This window comes from Gopherus flavomarginatus, chromosome 16, assembly GCF_025201925.1.
Source record: "Gopherus flavomarginatus isolate rGopFla2 chromosome 16, rGopFla2.mat.asm, whole genome shotgun sequence".
NCBI lineage: Eukaryota > Metazoa > Chordata > Testudines > Testudinidae > Gopherus > Gopherus flavomarginatus.
This window is the reverse complement of record NC_066632.1, coordinates 4,434,901-4,453,609: the sequence shown is the minus strand read 5'-3', so window position 1 is coordinate 4,453,609 and position 18,709 is coordinate 4,434,901. Positions and strand designations below refer to the sequence as shown.

Here is an 18,709-nt window from a genome sequence, read left to right as displayed (position 1 = left end):
AGTGGCCAATGCCAGGTGCCCCAGAGGGAGTGAAGCTAACTGGCAATGATCAAGTGATCTCTCTCCTGCCATCCATCTCCACCCTCTGATGAACAGAGGCTAGGGACACCATTCTTTACCCTTCCTGGCTAATAGCCATTTATGGACTTAGTCACCATGAATTTATCCAGTTCCCTTTTAAACATTGTTATAGTCCCAGCCTTCACAACCTCCTCAGGTAAGGAGTTCCACAAGTTGACTGTGCACTGTGTGAAGAAGAACTTCCTTTTATTTGTTTTAAACCTGCTACCTATTAATTTCATTTGGTGACCCCTAGTTCTTGTATTATGGGAATAAGTAAATAACTTTTCTTTATCCACTTTCTCCACATCACTCATGATTTTATAGACCTCTATCATATCCCTCCTTAGTCTTCTCTTTTCTAAGCTGAAGAGGCCTAGCCTCTTTAATCTTTCCTCATATGTGACCCTCTCCAAACCCCTAATCATTTTAGTTGTCCTTTTCTGAACCTTTTCTAGTGCTAGAATATCTTTTTTGAGGTGAGGAGACCACATCTGTACACAGTATTCTGTACACAGAAATCTTGCAGGCTATCAGTCTGGCATGTTTCATCGGCACTGGCCTATTTAAAATTAAGAAATGTAAGAGTTATCCAATCTGACTGTGGATTCTTTACAGACTAGGCTGAATAAAGACTTTGTTGTGAGAGCAAGAGGCACTGGACAAGGAACCTTGACCGTGGTAACGGTTTACAATGCAAAGATACCAGAGGATACATCTCAGTGTAAGAACTTTGACTTGAAGGTGTCTGTCAGGGAAGCCCAGAATGGTAAGTTACCTTCTGACTGGTTAAGTTTGCTGTTGCTACCCAAACACCTACACAAGTATTTAACTTTACAGACATGAGAAGTCCCACTGAAGTCAAAGAAGCATAAAATCAAAAATGTGCATAAATGTTTCCAGAATTGCAGCCTAAATTAAGACCAGGAGAATAGGATGCACAGAGTGGAAGGACCAGAATAGAAATATTAATATTAGAGCAGGACCTAGAGGCTTCAACAGAGATCAAGGACATATTGTGCCAGGCGCTGTACATACAAATGGTAAGAGACAGTCCCTGCCCCAAAGAGCTTCCAATCTAACCAGCCAAAGGGAGAATTCTTATTCCCTTTACACAGGGGGAACAGAGCATTTCAGTTACTTTCACATGGAGTTTGGGTCAAAGCCATGAACTGTGTGTTAACTACTGGACCAGTGCAGAGTTGGGTGGGGTGTAAAGTAATAGTGAGGTCAAGGCAGCTAGATTAGCACATGCAGCAATGTTTCCTAGCGGACAGAGCACTGGCCTGGTACTCAGGACATCCGGGTTCTGTTCCCTTTTTGCCACTGGCCTGCTGGGTGACCTTGGACAACTTGCTTCACCTTTCTGTATCTCAGTCTCCCCAGCTGTAAAATGGGGATAATGACACTGTAAAATGAAAATGAAAAATACTATAGAGCTAGGTATTATTATTATTAAATCTTTTTCTTTTCTAACATTACTGTTATCGCTAAGCACTAAATGTTCCAATACACGGTCTGTCCAGCTGCAGGACAAGCATGCTGTCATCATGACACCTGTGCTCAGCAGGGTTAGAACATCTTATTATCCCACAATACAATATGGATGAAAAGTCAGGCATGGGACTTGCTTCCTCTAAATGAGAGATGAGTCTGAACCAAGTTAAGAACTGGATCCACACTTCTCCTAAGGTTAGGTGCTCAGATCTAGGGCTCGGTTCAGCTTGCTGTAGATATAAGAGTCTCAAGTTTGGCAGCATTTATGTTGCCTTTAGGGTAGAGTCATCTCACTTGTCAGTGAGCTCGGACTTCCAAGACATCAGCACTGAAAATGCGACCTGTTGCTTCTTTAGTTAATAACTTCGCTGACTAAACTGGCTGCTGTTCTTGATTTGAGCCAAGAGATGGAGACATTAGTACACACACTTACGCTATGTCAGTGGTTTGCAAACTTTTGTGCTGGGTGACCCCTTTCACATAGCAAGCCTCTGAGTGCGACCCCTGCCCCAAATTAAAAACACTTTTTATCTGTTTAACATCATTATAAACGCTGGATGCAAAGCAGGGTTTGGGATGGAGGCTGGCAGCTCACAACCCCCCATGTAATAAAATTGTGACCCGCCCCGAGGGGCCCTGACCGCCAGTTTGAGAACCCCTGGGCCATGTGCACACTACAGGCTAGGGGTGTTCACGTACCCACACAAGCGCGCATCTAGCTAGCATGAGTATAAATAGTGATGTCTCTGTCGTGCCATGGGAAGGCAACAGAGGCATGGCTTAGCCCCGCTGAGTACCGATTGCAGCGACACTACTGTTTATACCCTTGATGAGAGCTATCATGAGCCAGGGAATCACACCCCTAGCGCATAGTGTAGATGTAGCCTGTGCCAGAGCCAGGATTTTGTCTTGGCCTGTTGGAGAGCTCAGGGCCAGCCAGGAGTTTTGGGTCAAATTCTGAACTTTCCAAAGTTCAAGGGAGTTCAGATCCAAGCTTCTGATTCAGGCCTCTCTCTTGTGATAACACAAAACCACATGTCTGTGGGAGAGGCTTTTTCACTATTGCCAAACTCAAGCCCTCATTCAAAACCCATTAGTCATGTCCCCAAAAAACAATGACACCCGCTTAAAATCAAGAGATTTTTAAAATAATACTGTAGAAAGGTGGGACCGGGGCTCAACCCTCCCTGAGGGGCAGAGGGGAGCCACACCGGCTCGCCACACGCCGTCAGCCCGGTCCCTTGGCTTCAGGGTTGAGGCAACAACGCCGAGTCGCTGGGGAGTTCGGGCCTTCCTCTGCAAGGCTGAACAGCAATAGTCGGGCTTCCCCGGGTTAATAGGCTCAGGCCCTCAGTGAGTTTATAAGCCGGGCCCTGGAGTGGGGCCCCAAGCAGATCAAGCTCAGGCCTCTCAGCTGGGCTGAGCAAACACAGTGGCGGCTTGTACAGCCCAAGCCCGGGCTCAGGGCAGGGCAACAAACACAGCTACGGGTCAGGCCCTCGAGCAGGGGCTGAGCAGCAAGACAACCGGTACAAAAGGTCTCCTCAGCCCAGGGGGGAGGGGGAGTCAGGCAGCTTCTCTAGATGCCGGGTGTCGAGAAGCTCAGGCAGCTCCTCCGGGTACCGAGCACGGGGCAGGCTGAGCCTGGCAGTAGCTAAGGCACCAGCGTCTGTCCTCTCCAGCAGCCTCCCACCAACTGAGCACCGGGGCTGGGCTTTTATACTTCTTGTCCTGCCCCTTGACTTCTGGGGGGCGGGGACAGGCAGTGGTGGCTCCGCCCACTGCCACGCCTGTTCTGGCTTGTCCCTCTCAGGCGCAGCGGGGAGTGAGACCTCCTCGCTACAAATACATTTCGGGTTTGTTTTCTTTGCCTTCTGGTGTCTTTCAGTTGCTCCCACTTCACATTTTAAAGCTTTTCTCCACAAGCTCAAGGTCTAGAAAAGGACTTTTATGCTAAGTGAAAGCTGAGATTCTCATGTGATCTTTTGTTTCCAGGAGCTGGGGCTTAAAGAAAGACATCAAAAATTGTAAGACTTACCACAAGAGTTGACAGTGCTGCTTTTTAGCTTGTGTGTCAGGCATCCTTCAGGGGGTCTGGTTCCTTTCGCGGGTTTTTTACCCCAGTTATAGAATCTATTCGATTAAAGTGCTGAGTTTTCAAGTTTTGGGGCTTTCTACAAAACCAGAATTAAACTTACACCAAAAAATATTTTTTCCTCTTTTGAAACATTTCTAGCTAGGAAGCCGGAAGGAGCCATGCGTTCAGTCTTCATCAGAATCTGCACCAGGTGACAACACCGACCTTTAATGATAACGTTGAAGTTGAAGCTAGACAAAGTCAAATTTACAAATAAGGTGTAAATTTTTAACCGCCAGGGTAACTAACCATTGGAACAATTTACCAAGGAATGTGGCAGATTCTCCATCACAGGCAATTTTTAAAATCAAAACAGGGAGGTTTTCTGGAAGATATGTGCTAGCTCAAACAGGAATTATTTTGCGGCAGTTCTATGGCCTGTGTTATACAGGAGATCAGAGCAGATGATCACAATGATTACTTCTGGCCTTAGAACCTATGAATATTGCTACACAGGACACACTTCCATAGAATAAGGATCAGTGTTACTGAATAACTATTACGAGCCCCAGCTCTTATCTAGCCCTTGTCATTAGGAGATATCAAAGTGCTTTATAAAGGAAAACAGTATCATAACCCCAATTTTACAGGTGTGGAAACTAAGGCACAGAGCAGTGATGTGACTTGCCTAACCTCACTCAGGAGGCTTGGGGACAGAGCTGGGAATAGAAGCTAGGTCTCCTGAGTTCCACTCCAGTGCTCTATGCACTAGACCACACTGCAGCACAGCTGGATTTGTTGCTGGTCTACATGGAAGGATCCTAGCCCAGCATGTACTGGTCTGGTATAAATCCTGTGATGGCTTCCTCAAGGAAAGTCTCTGGTTGGCATGCTTTAAATACCTGGGTCAGGAATAGAGAAAGGACTAGGCCCTGCTGCGATGAGAGCCATAGAAGTACCTTATGTACGTTTCCACAAAGCGACCTCACTGTCCCTCTAACTTTGTCTTTAAATGTTCCTTTGGCTTAATGCCCACAAAAAAAAATTGACAATGCTTAGGCAATGAGTGAGCTGAGGCAGTGCCCATCATGCTAGCCAATATTGTCTCACTGTTTCTTTGGGCTCTCCCATGGGTCTGTATCCACCTGTTATATTGGCCTTATCCTTAGACTGTAAGATCTTTGGGGCAGGGAGCGCCTTTTGGGTCTATGTTTTTACAATGACTGGGGTTCTAGGCACTACAATAATTAATAATACCTAGAGAGAGAGAGGCAGATAAATAGACTTTATAGCTAATTCCCAGCATTGTCATGGAACCATTCTGGCTAGAAGCTTCCAAGCAACTAGTTTCCCCTCTTATTCCAGGCTATTTCAACAAATGAGAACTTTCGTTGAATTTCTGTCCAAATGGCAAGTTCCACAAGCAAAGCAGCATGTTTTTTTCCAGTGCCTGTTGATTTTCAGGCATGACATGTTTGAAAAGGATGCATTTTCCACTCAAATAAGGAAGGAAGGCCCATATTTGAGTGTAAAAAATGCTACATGTTGCATTGTTTTCTTTCCCATGCAAATCTACTTGGGTTTTATTTAATTTTGAAAATTTGAATCAAATTGCAAAGAATATTCAGTTTTGAGGTTTTTAATTTTTCACTGTCCCTCATTGCACCTGGAGCATCTAAGCGAGGAAAAAGACTCAGATCTACAAAAGTATTTAAATGGCCTAATAATGCAGATAGGTGCCTAGTGGGGAGTTAAGTGAGATAAGTGACTAACTCTTATTGACGTTCAGTGGGAGTTAGGCACCTAACCTGCTAATCTGCTCTGGTAACATGCTTTAGGTGCTGAAATACCTTAGTAAATCTGGCCCTAAATGCCTCAGACAGATGTGCTTTACTGCTTAATACCATACTGTCTTGGTGGGAGCTTCAGAAATGTATGGATACTGTGGGGAGAGATGGAGGGGTGTATGTGGGGATAGAGAGAGAGATGGATGGGTGTATATGGGGAATGGAAGCTCATGGACTATAGATTTTCCTAGAGGACAGCAGAAAAAAATATTAACTGTCAAGTCAATATCAAAATGGGTTTCTCAGTGTTAAATTTTGATGCAAGGGGATTTTCTTTTCCCTGCTAGGTACCTCGGTGAAGTTGATGCCACAATGTCAATCCTCGATGTCTCCATGCTCACGGGCTTCTCGCCAGATGTGGAGGATCTGACCAGAGTATGTCGAAATCACCCGAGCTATTCAGTAGAACAGGAAGGCTCAGGCTAAGCAGAGCTTAAAACTCCAGCTGGGGGAGGTTCTTTCCACTGTTTGAGATGTGGAAGCTACACAAGGAGGTTAGAGGCTGGATGGCTCAAGGCATCAGGCCATGGCGCCTTTCAGTTGTAGGAGAGCAGGTCTCCTCTGGTCAGCAATGGAAACTCATTACCATCAGGCAGTATTATGTTACCTATGTGAAATAGGCCTCCATGCATACAGAAATCATGATCGTCAGTGAGGACTGTACCTGGGACCCTTAGCCCCATCCTCTTGCACATGATCTAAAGCAGTAACTCTTTCAGCTCAAAATAGGGTCGGGCTATATGATCACATCCATATTGTACAGCTTAATAGTGGGGATTGACTTATTTTGGCGCAGCTTCAGGATTTTGCATCACTGCCTTACCGTGATGCCTTTTGCTTTTCCTTCATTGTGTTTAGCTTTCCAGAGGGGTTGACAGATACATTTCCAAGTATGAAATTGACCGCTCTCCTTCAGACAGAAGCACCCTCATCATCTACTTGGACAAGGTAAGACTTTACAAGGGCGTTCTCTGATCTTGTGTTATATTCAGGAACTACTGCTGCAGGTTCCCGCTTTAGCCAGTTTGCACACCCAGGTGTCCCCAGAGACACCCAGGTATAACTGATGGCAGAATCGCCTGCAGGATAAATTGTGCACAGGTCCCATGGTCTTTAATGGGAGATGCACCAGCTAACACCAGCGACTGAATCTGATCCCCCGTGTACCACTCTTTCTCCTTCAACCTTTCTCTCTTTCATGCCTGTTTGTCTCCTCTGCTATTTTTTCCTTTCCAAAGACCTAAGCATTCCTTTTCTGTTTTTTCCCCACCCAGGTTTCACATATGGAGGAGGAATGCCTGCAGTTTAAAGCTCACCAATTTTTTGAAGTTGGTCTCATTCAGCCGGGGTCTGTCAAAGTCTATGAGTATTACTCTTTAGGTAACAGTGGGCTGTACCTTTTCTCATCTCCGGGGTCATGCCCAATATGTCCCTTTCCCCCAGACACTCAGAAGAGTTTTCTCTGTTGTCATGGCAGCAAACATGCTTACTACAAAAATTGATCAGGTGCATGAATAAGGAAAACACGGGTAGTCACACTAGCTAGAATGAAAGTGACAAGAGTTCTCATTCTTCATGCATCAAAGCATGAGCTGATCACCAGTCGGGAGCAGTAAAGAACAGACAAGCCATGTGGCACAGTAAGGTGCATTTCATGCTTTCCTATGTCCTATCTGGCCTTGGTCTCTGTCTAAGAGAGGATACAAGAATCTAATATAGGTGATTCAGGAAATTCATATCCAGGTCCAAACTTCCATCAAGCTTGGGCTGCTCAAAAGTTCAGAGCAATAAATCTTTGGAACGTGCTACCATGGGAAATCTTTTGATGTCATCATGGAATTAAAAAGACAAGGTGGGGGAGATATTGTATTTTACTTGACCAACTTCTTCCGGTGAGAGAGACAAGCTTTTGAGACACAGAGCTCTTCTTCAGGTCTAGGAAAGGTACTCCGAGCGTCACAGCTAAAGGCATGGTGGAACAGATTGGTTAGCATAAGTAGTTTAACATTTAGTCTGGCCTTAAAAGCTCTCAATCTATGAAAAGAAGATACAAGATTTGATTGAGGATCATCTCTAGATAAAATGGCCAGTTGGTGGTCTCTGCTAGGGCACACCACCATCTAGGTCTCCCCAAGAGACTCAAGACATTAAAATCTCTCTCACTGCTCGAGTTGTTTCTAGATCTTAGTCGTGACTCTCACTTTGCTCAGTCAATGTTCTGGCAATGACCTCAGTGAGACTTCGGTTTGAGTAAGGACTTCAGGGTTGTCCCCTAAGAGCTCCAATTTGTTAATGGGTGTTAATCTGCATGAAGGGTAACACTTCCCATCAGGAGCGGCAGAATCTTCCTGGAAGTGGGCTGACCACCAGTGCCTGAACTGTAGCCCTGCCTCCCGAAGCCCCAATCCCGCGCCGCATCTTCTCCCCGAGCCCTGCACCTGCACCGCTTCGTCCCCGAAAGACCCTGCGCCTCCCTCCCTCCTTTCTGCCCCTCCTCCCTGTTGCTTACCCTTACGGCTGGTAAAAAGTGATGGGGCCACGGCCCCTGACCTCCCCAGTTCCAGTGCCTCTGCTTCCCATCTCTGGATGTCTTTCTAAACAACAAAGCCTGGCTCAGTCACAAGATATGGGCTTGAGGCGGGTATGGCAGGTGAAATTCTATAGTCTGTGCGATGCAAGGGGTTAGGCGAGATCCCAATGGTGCCTTGAGTCTTTAAAATCTACTAACCTGTGATTCTCTGCTCATTCTGCAGCTGACCAATGCACTACGTTCTACCACCTGCCTAAAGAGAGCGGCTTTCTCAGTAAGATCTGTCATGGGGACATTTGTCGGTGTGCAGAGGGTAAGGAGGGCCCAGTTCCTGCTTACATCAGGGCACACTAGGATACAGGTTCTTGGAGCATGTAATAACACTCCCTAGCTCTCCTATAGTGCTTTTAATGTTTAGATATTTCAGAATTTGGGGAGGGGAAGTTCATTAACAATTTGGCGAATTTGACACGAATTCGCACAATGTTTCGGTATCATTGATTCTGCCTTTTGTGCTGAATGAATTGTGGTTGAAAAATTTCACCCAGCTCTACCTGAATGTCTTCCCTGGTGATTCCCTCCTTCCTCCTCCCCCCCAGAAAACTGCTTCCTGCAGCACAAGATGACGGGTCCCATCAACCTGAACAGACGAATTGAGTTGGCATGTGAACCTGGAGTCGATTATGGTAAAACTGCTCTTTGGATCTGCAGAGTCTTACATTTTGAGAGTAGAGACATGGTCCAGACTTACAGCTGGATCTGAGGTTGAACTAAGGGTAGCTTTTGGATTTATCAGTACAAAAGACTTGTGAGATTTTGGGTCCCCAAAATGGCAGAAGTCTCACAAAATCAGCTGTTTTCATGAGAGCTCACCTGCTTTACCAACAAGATCTGGAAAATAGACCTCTTCTGATCTGGAACCCAACCCAGAGCCAAAACCAGAGGATCTAAGAATTCCAATCCAACCTCTTGCACAGAAATATTCAGACTGAGATCTGATGCTCTAGCCTGCAATTCTCCATTTTGACCCAAACAGAAGGTTTACAGTATCAATCTGGAGTCTCCATTGGCCACCCTGGCCACTCACTCTGTGAACCCCAGTTTAGGTGCAGCTCTTGAAGTTATAAATGCAAAGTAATGCACATTGGAAAACATAATCCCAACTATACATACACAATGATGGGGTCTAAGTTATCTGTTACCACTCCACCCCTGCCCTGACCCTGACCCACTCATCCCCACCCCAACTCTTCCCCCTCCCTGCCCCATTGCACTCCTTCCTGAAATCCCTGCCCCAGCCCCACCTCTTCCCCGAGCATGCCACATTCCCCCTCTACCCCCCTCCCTCCCAGCTCTTGCTGCCACAAAACAGCTATTTTGCGGAGGGAAGCGCTGGGAGCTAGGGGGAAAAGCGGGGACGTGGCAGGCTCAGGGGAGGAGGCAGAGGTGAGCTGGGGCAGGGCAGGGAACTGCTGGTAGGTGCAGAGCACCCACCAATTTTTCCCCATGGGTGCCCCAGCCCTGGAGCACCCACAGAGTTGGCACCTATGATAGAGGTCTATAAAATCATGACTGATGTGGAGAAAATAAATAAGGAAATGTTTATTTACTCCTTCGCATAACACAAGAACTTGGGGTCAACAAATGAAATTAATAGGCAGCAGGTTTAAAACAAACAAAAGAAAGTATTTTTTCACACAGCACACAGTCAACCTGTGGAACTCCTTGCCAGAGGATTTTGTGAAGGCCAAGACTATAACAGGGTTCAAAAAAGAACTAGATAAGTTCATGGAGGATAGATCCATCAATGGCCATTAGGCAGGATGGGCAGGGATGGTGTTCCTAGCCTCTTTTGCCAGAAGTTGGGAATGGGCAACAGGACATGGATCACTGAATTATTATCTGTTCTGTTCATTCCGTCTGGGGCACCTGGCATTGGCTACTGTCGGTAGACAGGATACTGGGCTAGATGGACCTTTGGTCTGACCCAGTATGGCCGTTCTTATGACGAGCTGCCAAAACGTCCTCTGATGAAACTGTCTGTCTACCACGTATGTCACTATTATCAGCACCAGATCAAAAGAATGATGTGAAACTCCTAATCCAAACCCTGGAGGAATCTTAGAACAAACGGAATGGATCAAGGTCTACTACCCTGTTTGCTTAATTCTCTCTGCCTCTCCGTGAGTTGACCACACACCAGTTTTCCTACAGAAAACTGCTACAGTCTTTAACTAGTGTCACTTTCTTCCCCCTCAGTGTACAAAGCCAGGCTTGTTGGAACTGAAGAATCAAACAATCATGATACCTACAAGATGAGCATTTTGCGAGTCATTAAAGCAGGTAAGAGCTCCCCCTTCTGAACACTAATAAACAAGCTCCACTGGCTTCCCTACCTGGAACATCTAAATGACTATTTTTCTTCTCTTCCTCAGGGACTGATGAAAATCCACTAGAACAAACCCGCCCGTTCATCAGCCACGTGAAGTGCAGGGAGTCTCTGAGATTGGAGCTTAACAAGGACTACTTGATCTGGGGACTCAGCAGTGACTTGTGGGACTTGAAAACTGAGTAAGTAACCTACCCTCCAAGCGTCTTCAGGTCTGCGCTGTCAGGCTGGAGATTGCAGGTGCAGTTTCGCCCAGCTCTGAAGGCAGTGCAGAAGTAAGGGTGGCAATATCATGACCCTGCCCCCCACCACAATACACAGATTTCACAATGAAGACCAGATTTCACAATCCGTGACTCATTTTTCATGGCCATGAATGTGTAGGGCCCTACCTATTAGCAATGTTGGGTCAGATTCTTGGAGGGACTTGTTAGGATCTGACATGATGGGACAATAGTCAGGGACACCCCCTGATGATAGAAAGTGACCAGAGGAGAGGGCCTCTTTAGGATGTGTGACCTGAAAAAGTTGCCCTTTTGTCTAGTTTATCCAATATCTTCAGCTGAGCTTCCTTACTGAGTTGTTTTCCGGGGTGGCCCAGGGTCCTCCAAGCCCATAACCAGGGAGTTCCAAAATGGGGCCTTCCTCTTTAACAAGGAGGGCGCTGCCTCTTTGGAGACTTCCATTCTAATATATGTGTGGCCGAATGCAGAGCACTGCATGCTGGGAACTGTAGTCTCTGGCTAGACTCCACCTCCATATTAGAGATAAACATGGATGCAGTGAGTTCAATTCTTACGCAAGTCAGATGTGGTCCTCAGACTCTGGCCAATGCTACATCAGGATCCTGGATCAGTTGACGATGGCATGGGTTGAATCTGGGACCTTTGGAACTTATAGCAGGAGCCTCTACTGCCTGAACTAAAAGACCCATCTTCATCAGCCAAGGCTGCAAAAGACTCATCAGCCTCTGGATGTGGCCCAGCCTGCCCCAGCGTGGGTGTGAGTTGCGCCAACAGGGCAAAGCCTGCCCAGCCTCGAGGAGCCACGCAGGTAGATTACTCAGTAAATCCTGAGGTCAAAGGCACAAACCTTCTTCTCCATTCCAGGAGCACCTACATCATTAGCAAGGACACCTGGATTGAGAAGTGGCCAAATGAGGGAGACTGTCAAGAGAAGGAATTCCAGAGGCTGTGCGAGGAATTCGAAGAGTTCTCCCAAGCCATGACCATGGTCGGCTGCCCGACTTAAACGCAGAACCAGCACTCGCGCCAAGAGTCCAGATGGGAGGGTCTGAGCTCAGCTGTAGCATCGCACAAAGCTGAGACACCTTCATTCCGACATTCTTATGGTGTAATATCCCCTCGCCTGCATGTGCTTCCTCTTCTGCCCCCTTACCAATCATTTCCATAGATTATAAGATGCCTGACTTCTTACACAGATCTCTTGTGGTGGATTTTTACAAATATCACATCATTTAATGCTATGATACAGATGATGTGGCTAATTATGAGGGCTGTGGGTACATTCGATTAAGTTAATGTATAAATACCTTCATGGGGAGGAAACGCCAGGTACTAAAAGGCTCGTTAATCATCTTATATTATTTATTTATTTATTTTGTATCACCATAGCTTGGCCCTACCCAACCTTGGGGTTGGGAAAAGAAGCTGGTGATGATTACTGTAGCACCTAGGGGGCCTTATCAGAGACCAGGACCCCACTGTGCCAGGCTCTGCACAATCACAAAGCAAAAAGACTGTCCCCGCCCCCCGAGGGCCTTACACTCAAAGAATAAGACAAGAGAGAACAGATGGATATAGACAGATCAGGGAGTGCAAGGAAACAGGTATTGGTCAGCGTGATGGGTGGTGGTCTCTGCACACTAGCAGCCAAACTGTTGAGTTTTTTTGAGGAGAGATTTGAAGGGGAGAATGAGGCAGATTTGCAGATATTTGTAGGGGACAGCGCTGGCCCCATGAGCCGATCAGAGGCAAGCGGTGACCACTCTGTAATGAATGAGAGGGGATAGGTCAGGTGGCAAAACCTAGCAGTAAAAGGTATAACAAGAATCAAAGGCTGCAAGTTAAAGCCAGATCAATTCAAATTAGAAATAAGGAACCAGTTTTTAACAGTGAGGACAATTAACCACAAGAAAAAACTCCCAAAGGAAGCAGTGGATTGTCCGCCTCTTGAAGTCTTCAAATCAAGACTGGATATACTTTAGTCCAGCACAGGTTCTTGGGCTCAAGACAGGGGTAAGTGGGTGAAATTCTCTGGCCGGTGTTATACAGGAGGTGAGGCTAGATGATCTAATGGTCCTTTTTGGCCTAAAACTCTGTGAATCAGGTTCAAGGGTAGAGTAAAAGTCCAGAGTAAAGTAGTGAGGAATTTGATGTGTGCAGTTTGTCATGTACACCTTGTACATGGTAGGTTGCAGGACTGTGACTAGTAGGTCGGGCTTCTGTGCTAGATATGGACTGACAGAAGAGCTTCTTTCTCAGAGAGAGACTCCAGATGTGTTCACTTATACCCTCCTTTAATGCACTGCCAGGAACAGCTGTTTAAAAAAAGGCCACGTGTACACGACCCGCCGGATCGGCGGGTAGTAATCAATCTATCGGGGATCAATTTATCGCATCTAGTGTAGACGTGATAAATCGATCCCCGATCGCTCTGCCATCGACTCCGGAACTCCAGCTCCGCGAGTGGCAGAAGCAGAGTCGACAGGGAGCGGCAGACATCAATCCCGCGCCGCGAGGGTGCGAAATAAGTAATTTTAAATTGATCTAAGATACATCAACTTCAGCTACGCTATTCTCGTAGCTGAAGTTGCATATCTTAGACCGATTTCCCCCCCGCCAGTGTAGACAAGCCCTTAGGAGTTTAAGTAATGTATGTTGCACATGGCACCATATAGTGGCTAACCAGTATAATCCAGTTTAATGTTCGATTACTTCTCCCCCTTGGTTTTACATTCCTACCATTTACAGGATCATACACAGGTGGTGCATAATGGAGGCTGTGGGAGGCTAAGCCTCACCAAACCTCTCACTGCTGGAGGGGGGGTGGGGCAGTGGCGGATTTGGGGCCCCCATAAAAATCTCCCCCTGCCATGGCATCAGGGCTGGCAGGCACAGAGCTTTTTCCAATCTCCAGGCCGCAGTGGGGGTATGGGAACGGAGCAAGTGGGGAACGGGGCCTCGGAGGGGAACAGGTGGAGTTGAGGTGGAATTGGGGTGGGGCCACAGGGGAAGGAATGGAATTGGTGGGGCCGTGGGCAGAAGGGGCGGAACGGGTGTGGATCCAGGCTCGGAGCTCCAGCCAGGGCCGAGAGCTCCACTGCAGTCCCCGCCAGGGCCATGGGGGGAGGGGCTGGGGCCATGGGGGGACAGAGAGCAGCGAGCAGGGGCCTGGCCTCAGTCGGAAGAGGTAGGGCAGTGAGCTGGCCTCCCCAAGAGGAAGCTTTGCCCGCTGCCAATGCGATCACGCCATCTTTAAAGTTCAGTCTGGCTCACTCTCTTGAGTGTCTCTGAATCATACTGGTCTTCTAATTGACCCAAACAAGTCACAACTTGGCCATCTGGCTGTCCCACTGTCTGGTTGGTTTGGAATCTGTGAGGTGTCATCATCTTGGGCTGCATCCACCCTCTGTGGAGTTGGCTCTGTTGATTTTTCTTTAGATGTCAAAGGTTCCTGTTGAACTTCTCCACTATTGGTCTTGACCACATGTGATCTGGGCAATGACTTCTTTTTCTTCACGGTAGCTAGAGTTCTCCATCATTTTTCTCCAGCCAGTTTGACACAAAAACACACTCACCAGGTCGCAGACCTGGCAAGTCTCTAACTTAGTGACGTACATTATAAAAGTCTTTGTAAGTTGTTGTTGCCTTTTTATCTGATTTGGCTACTCTTCATGTCAGGCCACTTTGGAGACCAATTATTTCCCAGAGCCAGAACTGTAATTCTGAGTTGTCATCCCATCAGGAGTTGTACTGGACTATATCTGGTAGCTGCTGTTAGTGTTGATCTGTAGCTCAGAAGAACAAGGAATGGATTTTTCCTGCTGTAGAATTTTCTTGGCTGTCTTTACAGCTCTCTCAGCCTCTCCATTTGCTTGTGGATAATGTGGTCTGCTGGTAATATGATCAAAATCATATTTCATTTGGAATGATTTAAATTCTGCTGTGGTGAATTGTGGTCCGTTGTCCATCACTGGTGGTCCTGGAATACCAAAATGAACAAAAGTGCACTTCAGTTTCTCAATAACACTACCATACGTTATGTCTTTCAAGTACATTACTTTGAGATGCCTGGAAAAATAGCCAACTAAGACCAGGTACTGATGTCCTCTGAATTTACATAAATCTGCACCTAGTCTCTTCCAGGGTCTGTGTAGTGGAGATGTTTGGACACAAGATGGTTCAGCAGTGTCTCTTGAGGTTATTTGTACAGGAGCTCCTTTCAAAATCTCAATATCAGCAAATTCTCTGTCATGTTCTTGCACCTTTCTCACTCGGCCCATCATGGCTATTATGCTGCATCTGAGAAGGTTGTTGGTCTTTGATCTTTTGACCACATGCACTCTGAATGCCAATGTTTTGCCTTTGTAAGTTGTTTTTGTGGTGCACTGGTCCATGCCGTTCTAAATACACTTTCATGTCTGTGATAGGGGATTTCAGCTCTGGGAGTGGTTGTATGGGATGATTGTAAGGCCCTTCTGAGACGACAGTCACATCTGCTCCTGAATATTCAGTTTCACTGTCCAGGCTGGCCCTGTTTCATCACACATGATGCATCCCAGAACAATTGTCTGCAATTGTAGTCAGCTCCCTGACTGCCCTAGTACAGCAAACAACTGCAAAAATGTCCATATTTTTGCATTTATTATATGTGTCACTGTTAGCTGGACACACGTCTTGAGCTATGACATTTTTCACATCTTATGCATTTAGTCTGAAATGCTTTGCAGTTAGCCGCAGAGCCTCAGGGCTTTTTATGGTGTTTTATGTTTACAGCATCTAAGCTAGTTTCAGGTGTTTCATTTTGCTCCTGCCTTTTATTCTGCTGTTTGACTAGTTCAGACTGTTTTGCTATCTGTACAGCTGTGGGTTTGTCTATCTTTAACGGTAGATGCCGTGAAAGGTTCTTTTCTGCTAACCCAATAATCAGCCTGTCTTTGATATTTTCAGGTTTTGCCATCCCAAAATCAGTTTTCAACCAACGCATGCAAAGCTCTTAGAAAAGCTCAATATGCTCTCTTAGTTCCTGAATTCTTTAGTGAAACCATGTTCTTTCATAAACCACATTTCTTTGAGGTATAAATTATGCATCAAACATAGCCAAAACCCTTTCATAGTCATCTTGTGACTGTCTTCAGTAAAGGTAAAAGAATTAAAGATATGGTCTCCTGCTTCTCCATAGCATCAATGAAAGATGATAACTGGATATCTTCGCTTTCCTTATAAAATTTTGTAGCAATGTAACATCTTGCAAAATGTTGCTTCCAGTCTGTCCGTTTCCAAGGTCTATCAAAGCTGAAGTTCTCTGGGGAACTGAAGATCTTGCAACCTTTGGTGCTTTGTTCCTTCCGTTTGCAAACTTCATTGCTGTTTTCCTTCCATTTCTGCTCTCCTGTGGCACCAGTTAGGATACTTTTACTTCTGACACCATGTCATGTCGTGCTTGTACATGGTAGGTTGCAGGACAGATTGTTGTACAGCATGGACTGGCTACAGAGCTTCCTTCCCAGAGAGATACACCAGATGGGTTCACTATAAAATCCTTTAATACACCGCCAGGAAATGTTGTGACCTTAAGTATATTACTTATGGCTCCACCTAGTGTCTGAACAGTATAGTACAGCTTAACATTTAACAAGCTACGTATGACTCAACAGTGTAACAGTCTTGCAAAAAAAGCAAACATCTTTCTGGGATGTATTAGCAGGAGCGTCGTAAGCAAGACACAAGAATTAATTCTTCCGCTCTACTCCACGCTGATTAGGCCTCAACTGGAGTCTTATGCCCAGTTCTGGGCACCATATTTCAGGAAGATGTGGACAAATGTAGATATTAGGAAACACTATTTCACTAGGAGGGTGTTGAAACATTGGAATGGGTTACCTAAGGAGGTGGTGGAATCTCCTTCGATAGAGGTTTTTAAGGTCCAGCCTGACAAAGCCCTGGCTGGGATAATTTAGTTGGGGTTGGTCCCCCTTTGAGCAGGGGGTTGGACTAGATGACCTTCTGAGGTCTCTTTCAACCCCAATCTTCTATCATTCTGTGAAACTGGAGAAAGTCCAGAGGAGAGCAACAAAAATGATTATATGTCTTGAAAATATGACCTATGAGGGAAGACTGAAAAAAATGGATGTGTTTAGTCTGAAGAAGAGAAGACCAGGAGGGGACGTAACAGTTTTCAAATACATAAAGGGTTGTTACAAGGAGGAGGGAGAAAAATTGTTCTTAACCTCTGAGGACAGGACAAGAAGCAATGGGCTTAAATTGCAGCAAGAGCAGCTTAGGTTAGACATTAGGAAAAACTTCCTGGCTAAGTACTGGAATAAATTGCCTAGGGAGGTTGTGGAATCTCAATCACTGGAGATTTTTAAGAGCAGGTTAGACAAACACTTGTCAAGGATGTTCTAGATAATACTTAGTCCTGCCTTAAGTGCAGGGGACTGGACTAGTTGACCTCTCAAGGTCCCTTCCAGTCCTATGATTCCATGATTCTCTTACACAGTTTATACCTTGGTTCCTTTCTAAACAATGTGGCATGAACAGAGAATCCAGGTGGGCTGGAGAGTTTGAAATTCAGACAGCTTCCTGCATAGCTTAAAACCACTCCACTCTGGACCCTGAGTAAGCAGTCCCTCGCTACTCTCAGCAAAACACTCAGTATGATTATTGATTATTCATAATGCAGACATGTCTAGGGCCCACCCACTCATGGATTAGGGTTCCGTTTGCTAGGTGCTGTAGAAACACACAACCAAAAAATGGTCCCTGTCTCTTCAATACATCCTAATGGGACTTAAGCGTGTGCTTAAAGTTATACATGTGCTTGACTGAATGGGGATAGACTTCAGTACATGACTAAATGCTCTGCTGAATCAGGGCTCTAGTTAACATGTCTCCCAAGGAGCTATTTAGGCACAAGGCAGCATTGTCCTCTGGTGGATAAATTGGAGAACTTTGTCTCAGAAGCTTAAACCACTAAAGGCCAGAGTTTCCAAATTATTAGGGCTCCTAATGGGATTTTCAGAAGTGCCCAAGCCTGTGCCTCATCTGCTTGGGCACTTTTGAAAATCCCACTAGATACCTTTATCTTTAGATACCTAAATATCTGTGAAAATCTGCCCCATGGCCAACATTTTCAAACCAGGGTGCCTAAAGTTATGCTTTTGAATCCATATTGAAGCTCTGGAAATAAGGAGATTCGTGCAGTGTTTCCCAGTGATTCGTGCAGGAACTGAGAATGCACTCCACCTTTGAAAATCAGGCCACGCATTTTCAGAGGCCACCCTGTAGATGCCCCGGTTTGAATATTTGGGCCAAAGCAGCAGCAGGAAGAGAAGTGAGTGAATGAACGCACAGGCTGTTGAATATCTCTTCCTCTTGCACATTCTCAGTAGCCGGCTTTGCTAAACTGGGGGATGCTGACTGGAGTGTAATCTTTGGGGCTGGGAGCTCAAAGCCTAGTGGGGATGGGCGGGGAAACACCCCCTCCTAGAGTGGATGCTCACAGCCTTACCGCCTGTTAATGGAGTGCTCTAGAGTGGGGTAAAACCTCCATGCCTTGCACTGCGTGGTGGTGAGACAGCACCCAGCTGTAGCCGCAGCGAGGGGGCATGGGCAGAGCTGAGCCTCTGGCTCAGATGGTTTCCTCATTTCAGTATAAGCTCCCCTCTCTTCCTCTGATGTGGCTAGGTGCTCACATAAACTTCCTTCTCAACTCACCGTTCCCATCATGTGGCATTCTCTGCCCTGCCTGCCCAGCCGCAGGTGGTATTGACAGCAGCTCAGCTGCAGGGTCTCTGCTGTGTGTGGGCAGAAAGGGCATCGAGCTAGCGCTGGCGAAGGGAGGGAGAAACGGAGAGGGGGTTGTATCCGGTCAGTGTGGTGAAGCACAGTAAAACAAAACCCTCCATCGCGTCAGGGGATAAACAAGTGTCACGGACGAGCGCTGAGAAACCTCAGTGGCTTTGTGGGGGATCGCTGTCTTTGTTACCGGTATGCATCTGGGATGGGAAATACGGGCAGCTCTCCCATAATGCCTCAGCTGCTGGTGCAGAGCACGGCAGCTAT

General features: G+C 46.3%; 1 protein-coding gene across 1 annotated transcript in view; it reads left to right on the top strand.

Annotated features, from left to right (window-relative positions):
• LOC127035328 (A.superbus venom factor 1-like) overlaps positions 1 to 11,814 on the top strand; it is an 85,054-nt gene extending 73,240 nt beyond the window's left edge. Inside the window, exons 31-40 of the mRNA XM_050925061.1 lie at positions 679 to 833; positions 3,798 to 3,845; positions 5,769 to 5,856; positions 6,340 to 6,429; positions 6,756 to 6,861; positions 8,235 to 8,324; positions 8,611 to 8,697; positions 10,271 to 10,354; positions 10,447 to 10,582; positions 11,510 to 11,814. Of these exons, the coding sequence (XP_050781018.1) occupies positions 679 to 833; positions 3,798 to 3,845; positions 5,769 to 5,856; positions 6,340 to 6,429; positions 6,756 to 6,861; positions 8,235 to 8,324; positions 8,611 to 8,697; positions 10,271 to 10,354; positions 10,447 to 10,582; positions 11,510 to 11,651 (1,026 nt within the window). The 3' untranslated portion in view covers positions 11,652 to 11,814. The remainder of the gene's footprint in view (positions 1 to 678; positions 834 to 3,797; positions 3,846 to 5,768; positions 5,857 to 6,339; positions 6,430 to 6,755; positions 6,862 to 8,234; positions 8,325 to 8,610; positions 8,698 to 10,270; positions 10,355 to 10,446; positions 10,583 to 11,509) is intronic.
• Positions 11,815 to 18,709: the final 6,895 nt, after the last annotated feature.